Genomic DNA, 9,186 nt, shown 5'->3' with positions numbered 1-9,186 from the left:
ATGGTCAACGTACACCGCAAAAATCTTTCTCTTCTATAGTGCTATTTTTATTATATTTTATTTTGTATACTATTAATCGTACTATACTCAATTCTTACTTAGCTATGATTGCGATATATACGTTATGAAATTGCTTGAAAAAATTGATCCAAGAAAGATCAAAAGCGGGAAGAGATATCAATATAAAACTTGGATACAAGTAAGTACTTTCTAAATTAATAAAGTTCTTTTATTTTTTATTTTGGTTGACTTCATTTCTTATGTAACTAATTCATTTCTATTGAAATGTAGGAAGAGATTGATGGCTTCAGGAACGAATATGGTCCAAATATTCTGTTGCATGAAATGAATAAAATTAGAGACAAAGTGATTTGGGGATCTGAAGCAATAAGACTCCTGAAGCCATCTGCTACTCTCTCCAACCCTTATTATAAATTCTCATCTGGGATTTAGATAGTAAATAGGATATACTATGATTGATTAGTTGTAATAAACAATATTTTGTTTAACTTGTTTAAAAAAGCAAACAATGCTTCTTTCAACGTGTCTTGTCAGTTTGAGATGTTAATTTATATATATCTCTTGGAACTGTCTGGCTGCTATTTTGTTCCATGTTCACAGTGATTGGAATCAGTGTATTTACCAAGACATTAAGAATTCCAAAAAACACAGTGAACCAAAATTAAGACACTGGATGAACCGAAAGTTGAAAACACACAGTACGAAAATTTAGAGAGCTAATTATAAAAAAAATGTTTCTATCAGTATTCAGTTTCAGAAACACCTGAACTCTCTGACATAGTATAATAAATTGACTATTCAATAAAGAAAAAATTGACTTTTGAATAAAAAATTTCACAAAAAAGTGACTATTCATTAAAGACTAACAATAGTAAGAAATTAACCCTCCTAAAACCTCAGTGAACCGAAATTTGCTCATGGGTGAAAAGAAATTTATATTAATAAAAACTAAAACTCGTATAATCATCTTTGGAATAATTCATATCTGGTGCATTGTAAAGGCTGGAGCTTGACTGAATCGTTGATCCGCTGTCTAAAAGGTTCAACTACAAAAGACATAATTAATCATATATTAGCAAAATGCAAAGATGAATTTTTCCCTAATTGAAAGCAAATCAATTTTACCTTGTTTGGAGCTGTCTTTTTCTTTTTATTCGTGGCGTTTGAGATCTTTTTTTCCAGGTGTGATCCAAGTCTGTTCATGGGCCGGCCTCTTGTTTTGACGCGTGGTGGGATTTGAAGGTCGTTCACATTGCTTAATGTTGCTTTTTCATGGGATAACAAACCTTTTCCTTTGCTTCTCTCTTGATATTCTTGCAGATCAGTCATGACCTTGTCAAACGCCCGGTGCAGAATTCCGGTCAGCTCCTCGGACTCAGATGCAAATTTACATATATTGTGCGACCGAAATACCAATTCATCGAATCTCTTACTTCTCAGCTCCAGTAGAGGCTCATCTTGGCTGCTTTTGATGTGTGTGCCTCCTCTTTATGTTCTTGCTCCAGCGTTCCAGTATATATTTTTGTGTCACGTTATCCACTCACTTGAAGCTTAGAACACTCAGGGAATGGCGGCACAATATGCTCCTTGACTCGAACAGCAAGCACTGGCACTTTACCTCTGAATTGTGCTTAAACTTCCCTGAACTTCTCATGGGTATACACATGCTGAAATTGGGCTTCTATTATTGATTTTGTTGCGTACGGTATCACGGTGTGAAAATCTGCAGCATCGAATTCTCTTTCTCTTTGCTCTCTGCTTGCTAGGCAATTGTCGTATTGCTTCACGAATTGTCTTAGAGAGCTGTTGCGTGTGATGAACTTGTTAAAAAATGCATGCATGCTCTCGCTCCTTTGTGTGTTTCTCATCCCAACTCAGAAGTGTGATCCAGATAAACTGGAATCCATATATGCTGATCCTTATACAGCTCTGCAGAATAAACCAAACCAATACGGTGTGGTGACCGAAACCAGTGCATGTTTTGAAAAAAAAAGGTATAGGCATGAAAATAATTCGAATTGAAATCTTAGTTACCTGATAACCATTTGTTGCCTCCGAGGCCGTACTTTGTGAGGAAATCGTTCCAGTTTCTGTTAAATGCTTCTTTTGTGTACGTGTTCCAAACGACATGGCTCATCTTTTGTTCGATTTCTTCGTGTCGCTTGTACCTGTTTAATTTGTGTGGGATCTTCTTCATGATGTGCCAGATGTACCACCGATGAATTGTTGTTGGCATGCATAGCTCAATTGCCGTTTGAATCGATGCGCATTGGTCGTTAAGCATGCCTTTTGGTGCCTTCATGCAACGGTGGCAACACTCGAATAGCCATTTAAATGATTGGATGTCTTCATTTTTCATCAGCGCGCATTCAAGAAGTGTTAATTGACCGTGATGATTCACGCCAACAAAAGAACCTAAAACCATATTGTACCTGCATAAATAGACGCAACCAGACAGTGGTGAACCGAAATTTGTACATTCACTGAATATAAAACTATATGTGACTGAATGGAATACCTATTTATGTTGTAGGTGGTGTCGAATGAAACCACGTCTCCGAAATATTCACATGCAGCCGTGCTTCTTGCGTCGGCCCAGAATGCATGTTTAATGCAACGATCACCTTCGAGGTTGAGCTCAAAGAAGAAATTTTGGTTCTTCTCTTTCATTCTTAGTAGGTACTTTCCTTTGGAATCATCTTGTTCGGAAATATTTCGTACTTCCCTTGTGATGTAATTTCTCACGTCTTTTTCTATAAAACTTAGTTCACGGTGGCTGTTGGTTGCTGCCACAAATGATTGGTAAGTTTTGTTCGGTCTGATTTTGGCTTCCTCGTTGGTTTTAATGGTGTGACGCACGAACATGCTAAGCTCCCTGTGTTGTTTGAGCATCTCTGTCTGGTCTAGACAGCGAGGATGTGAGTGATTCAGAACGACTTTGGAAATTGTCCAAAGGCCGACATCCTTCATTATGTGTATGTAAATCCTAGCTGGACAGTTTAACCAGGCTGAGGGGTTTGTCTTCAGAGTTGGAGATATCTTGGATTTCCACCTCCCCTCTCTGCTGCATACGATTAGTTGATTCTTAATCTTGTTTCTGTCCCGAGTCGTGTTCCTTATTTTGGTAGAAAAACTGGCAAGTTTGGAATAATGTTTGTAGAACTTTCCAGTTTCTTCTAGTGTCTTGAAAATCATCCCTACCTTTGGGACAAATTTTTCATCCACAACATAGTTGGTCAGTATAGTGAATCGAAAACGTCATTACGGTGAAACATTTATATATTAATCAGTGAACAAAATATAATCCATTATATACATTAAAATTCAAACTCCTTTCTGCATAATGAACCGAAACACGTACTCATAGTAAAACAATTTTATAGTAATGAGTGAACGAAACATAATCCATTATACAAAATCAAATTTGAATTCAAAAACATCTACGTCTATTGAATTCAATTCAATTCAATTCAGATTCAAAAACACCTACGTCCATTGAATTCAATTCAAATAAAATTAACAATTGCATTCAATTCAATTCGATTCAAAATTGAATAATCCAAACCTCATCAACATGATTCGTTTCAAAACAATAATTCAAATGGTTCTCATTCAACTGATTTGAGCTCGAATCATTCATTGTTTCGATTCAGAAGTGAAGATCAAAGAAGAAAACGAAGAAGAAGAACGACGAAACTTATTACGTTGAAGACAATGCAGATCAATAAGGAAGAATGCGAGTAAAGAAGAAGAAGAACAACAATTAAAAAACCCCGAACACAGGAGAATGACGAAGCTTATTACGTTGAAGAAGAAGAAATGCGAGCAAAAAAAAAAGAAAAAGGAATAAAAACGCATAGCAGAAAATAAGGTTTACATTGTAGCAGAAAATTTATCATGCAACAGAGAATATTTACGTTATATGTGACGTGTGTATGACAAACAAGTGAGAAATTAGAAGAGGAGCGTGTGAAACAAGTTAATTGAATAGCTTGGATGAATTACTTTTATAGATGTAAAGCTATTTTCTTTAACAGCTCTTTGCATAATCTAAAGTCATAGTTGAAGTATATAGTAGTGATTTCTTTCTTCCTTTCAATTGTTTGACTCTTATGTAATGTACCAACTTTACAACTATACTTTTGCTTAGTAATAATGACCGTTGTTTCTTCGTATTCCAAAAAATGCACAATAATCCCAAAAGAAAAAAAAATGACACGGATGGAGATGCTCATTTGATTTAAATCTCTATCATGGATATGCACATGTGCATCCCCTAACTAACATTGTGAAACCAAATATGCTTTCTTTTTGGCAGGCATATATATTAATTTTCATGCAACTAACTCACAAAACGTTCAAAAGAGCTAAGTAATCCGCATTTTAGATTGTGTCCGAGAGATAAACGTGTACATCACAATACAAACCGTGAATGTGCTGATCTGTATAACAAAAGAAATTGTGATTTACGATTTTATAAATTATATTCTTTTAAACTAAAAAATTGAAATCTTGACTCCTGATTTTTTATTTAAAATTGCGATTCACGATTTTGAATTTTTTTTTAATTTTTTATTTTATTTAAAATCGTTATTCACAGTTTTTTTATTTCATATTATTATTTTACATCAAAATATTGTAATATTAACGAAAATCACCCATAATATTTCAATATAAAAAAAGATAAGCTATGAAATTTGGACTAATTTAAAACTTTGCCTCTAGTTGAAAATTATAGAAAAGAAATGAGTGACAAGGGAATATTAATTGAAAGTTAGGAGGATAGTATAGTAATAATAATAATATGTGGTGAATAAAGAAGGGTTTAGAATAAATTGGATATGGCAACATTGATGATGGATTTGGTGGTTGATAGGCAATACAAAGTGAATAGAGGCAGCTGTCCAAGGAAAGGGACCTCACTTGTGAAACTAACCAACAATACACACACTCTATATATATAGAGAGAGAGAGGGAGAGAGAGAGAGAGAGAGGCACATGGCCTTAAGAGCTTAACACAATATATAGCAGTAATTACATTCTACTTTATTGCAACAAATTAAATATATGGATATTATGTATCCACTCTTAATTTCTCTCTCTCTCTCTTCTGCCTTCTTTAAACCATGCACATGCATGTATATGCCACTGTACCTGCTATATTTATATGTATTTTCTCTCCCAATTAATTAAATTTGTGGACTACACTATTTGCACAATTTTGATCTCTAGCACATTTAATTAATATAAGTTTTATAAATATTCATTTTTTTATATTTTTAAAACTTTATATAAATATTATTACTGAAATATTTATTAAATATGTTCTAACAATAGTTTGAATAAATTTTTATTTTACTTATAAGTTCATGTTTAGGGTTTGAATAAATATTGTCATTATTATTATTAGTTATTTATTTTATTTATAATAGTGTGCTCATTATTTGTTCAGCGAATTGAACCAGAAATATCCTTATTCTTGTATTAGCAAAGTATAATGATGTCTTGATTTTAGTTTGTTCATGCTAGGAGAAAGAACATAGTCGGATAAAACATATGCCAAATTAAAAGAGTAGGGTTAATAACTTAATATACAAATAATTAATTGCGCAAAACATGATGTGGGAATTTTAGCTGGCAGCAGGATCCATGAGTATTAGGTCTCTATCTACGTCTTGGATTTAAGGTATTAGTGAATTAATAAATTCGTTGAGATCAGAAGGAGTCAAAAAACAACAATAAAAGTTAACCACAAATTGATGTACGTAGAAATTGTTTTATTTAAACTACCAGATAAAAATATATGAATAAATATATCTAACAAAACTATCTCTCTAAAATGTGACAACCAAAGTTAGTTGGTCAATTAGGGATTCAGTTTTGGCTTACCCCTTCAAGTCTTTAGGTAACTGAATATATATATATTATAAGGCCACGACTATATTTGGTGGCTATCAATGTGGTGGCTATAAATGCCTATACATATCTATCAATCTAACAAGACACATGGTATGATATTTTTTTGTAAGGGTTATGTTAAATAATTAATAATTTTATTTAAATAACATAAAGAGCAAACTTTAAAATCAGTTCAATTCAAATAAAATATACTATATTTTAAATTATTTACTTAAATTTTAATATTAGAATAATTATCTGCACACCTAATAAATTGAATATTCAATATATCTATTATTCATATTATTTAATATTTTTATTGTCTACTTATATTTTTCTTTTTTGTAATTAATAATTTTAAATTTCACTTGACTAATATTGAAATTTAATTAATAACAGTAACTTTAGACTACAAATTTTTTATTGCGGAATAAAATGATTATTTTAATTAAAAATAAAAGATATAAATAATTATTTATTAACGTGAGAAAAAAATTAATGCAATGTAAGTATTTTTAGATATTATCATTTTTTAAACTATGGACATTAGTAGCGACTCCACCATTTCCGACGATGAGAGAAAATGATAGATTATTTTTTGTCAAAAAATTATGATAAATGGTCTAATTTTTTCTTTTATTTACAGATTCATAAACATGTCATTATTTATTAATAGAACTGAAACATGCTTCAATTTTTCATTTTGTATAGTTAAAAATATCATTTTGTAAAGTTCATAGTCACCATAACCACCAAAACTTGTGGCCACCGTAAACTACACCTATATATAATGTCTATTGTATGTGAATAATCGATATCAAATATACATGAATATCAATTTACTTCATCTTCAAAAAATTATATTTCACAAATTCTATTTTAATTTTGGCTTTCTCTCTTTGACACTCTCCCATAGTCTTTGGATACTGAATTATGTATACATAAAGGTCTATTATAGGTGAAATACACCGCTAGAAAATTAATTATTACACACGAATATTTTTGACGAATTTTATCCTATAAAAATACAGACGAAATTTATGAGAAATTTTTTGTCAAAAATAAAAAAATAAATTAACATAAATTACAGACGGAAAGGAAAATCCGTCGATAATTCTGTCAAATTTTTTTTCGTGAAAAATGGTTAGTGACAAAAAATCCGTCTGTAATTAAATGAATAAAAATGCTACATTTCATTAAATTATTTATTTTAAAATAATCCGTCGAAAATAATAAGTTAAACCTAGCATTGCTCGAGCTCCATTCACAGCACACAGCCCCTGTCTCTCTCGTTCTTTCTAGTTCGCAGAACAAAGCAAGCTCAAGCTCCACCACCGCCGCGCCTCTCTCTCTCCTTTTATCCTCCTCAGTTATGGCTACAGCCATCATCTCCTCCAGTCAATGCCGCAGCTACCTTCGCGCAAGCCCTAGATCTGCGACGACCAAAATCGGTTCCGCCGTCAGACGCGGTTCCACCTCTCTCTTTTTCCCTCTTCGAACCGTAGAGACCTGGGCATCTTTCTTTCCCTCTGCCCTGTTTTGATTGTCTCTGCTTCCAGGTTTTGGTTTCAATTTTTTTTTAATTTCTGTTGAGTTCAATTAATTTTGTTTAGTTAGTTTGATTTTAGTAATTAGTTTAGTTAGATTTGTTTTCTATTAGTGGATTTTTAAGTTGTTAAAATAGGATTAGATTAGGATTTGATTCTGAATAGCTGAGAAATATTTAGATTGTTAATCTGGATTGCTGAACATTGCTGAACGTTGTTAATATGAGCTTGATGAATGTTGCCTATAATAGAAATTTAATTCATTTAATGGCTTCTTCTATGGTAATGCTTCTTCTTGGTAGTTTTGCGCTTGGAGTATTAGCAGAATTGTGTTTCTGCTAATACTCCAAACGTAAAACTACCGAGAAGAAGTATTACCAGAAAAGAAGCCATTAACTGAATTAAATTTCTGTTCTAGAGAACATTCATATTTTGTTTGTGACTGTTTGTGGCCTTTATGAATAGATAAGTAGAAACACAATTCCGCTAATACTCCAAACGCAAAACTACCGAGAAGAAGCCATTAACTGAATTAAATTTCTGTTCTAGACAACATTCATCAAGCTCGTATTAACAACGTTCATCAATGTTCAGCAATCCAGATTAACAATCTAAACCTTTCTCAGCTATTCAGAATCAAAACCTAATCTAATCCTATTTTAAAAACCTAAAAATCCACTAATCAAAAAACAAATCTAACTAAACTAATTACTAAAATCAAACTAACTAAACAAAATTAATTGAACTCAACAGAAATTAAAAGAATTTTGAAACCAAAACCTGGAAGCAGAGACAATCAAAACAAGGCAGAGGAAAAGAAGGATGTCCAGGTCTCTACGGTTCAAACAGGGGGAAAGAGAGAGGTGGAACCGCGACTGACGGCGGAACCAATTTTGGTCGCCGTAGAGCTAGGGCTTGTGCAAAAGTAGCCGCGGCATTGACTGGAGGAGATAATGGCTGTAGCGCTGGAAGAGATGATGGTTGTAGCCAGAACTGAGGAGGATAAAAGGAGAGAGAGAGGCACGATGGTGGTGGAGCTTGAGCTTGCTTTGTTCTGCGAATTAGAAAGAACAAGAGAGACATGGGCTATGTTCTACTGGTTCAGTGTTTAAAAAAGAGGAGAAGAAGGAGAAGGTAGCTACGGCGGTTAAGGTGGCCGGCGGTGGCGCTGTGAGTGAGGAGACGAGGAGAAGAATTAGCCTGTTGAGGGAGAAGAAGGGTGAGGAATGCTAGGTTTAGCTCGTTTGATTTGTGTGCTGTGAATGGAGCTCGAGCAATGCTAGGTTTAACTATATTATTTTCGACGGATTATTTTAAATTAAATAATTTAATGAAATGTAACATTTTTATTCCTTTAATTACAGACGGATTTTCTGTCAATAATCATTTCCCACGAAAAATTAATTTTTTTCACAGAATTATCGATGGATTCTCTTTTCCATCTGTAATTTATGCCAACTCATTTTTTAATTTCTGACAAAAAATACCTCGCAAATTTTGTCTATATTTCCGTGGGATAAAATCCGTTAGAAATATTCGTCTGTAATAATTAGTTTTCTAGTAGTATTCCAGGCGTAAGTAATTTTCATCCTTAAAATTTAAAAAATTAATCAAATTAGTCCTTATATAATTTTTTTAATTTTTTTTCATAATATTAAATTTAAAATATTTTTTATATTACTAATTTTAATATTTTTTTTAGACTTTAATAATTTTTTTT

General features: G+C 32.6%; 1 protein-coding gene across 1 annotated transcript; it reads right to left on the bottom strand.

Annotated features, from left to right (window-relative positions):
• Positions 1 to 1,885: 1,885 nt before the first annotated feature.
• Positions 1,886 to 2,991, bottom strand: LOC107462566 (protein FAR1-RELATED SEQUENCE 5-like). The gene is made up of 3 exons (XM_016081175.1): positions 2,540 to 2,991; positions 2,056 to 2,453; positions 1,886 to 1,950 (listed from the first exon to the last, which is right to left on the bottom strand). The coding sequence occupies exons 1-3, from the start codon at positions 2,989 to 2,991 to the stop codon at positions 1,886 to 1,888; spliced, it is 915 nt and encodes a 304-aa protein (XP_015936661.1).
• Between the last annotated feature and the right edge of the window lie 6,195 nt (positions 2,992 to 9,186).

This window comes from Arachis duranensis, chromosome 8 (genome assembly GCF_000817695.3).
Source record: "Arachis duranensis cultivar V14167 chromosome 8, aradu.V14167.gnm2.J7QH, whole genome shotgun sequence".
Taxonomy (NCBI): Eukaryota; Viridiplantae; Streptophyta; class Magnoliopsida; order Fabales; family Fabaceae; genus Arachis; species Arachis duranensis.
The sequence above is the reverse complement of the archived record's forward strand: the minus strand, read 5'-3'. Positions and strand labels throughout refer to the sequence as shown.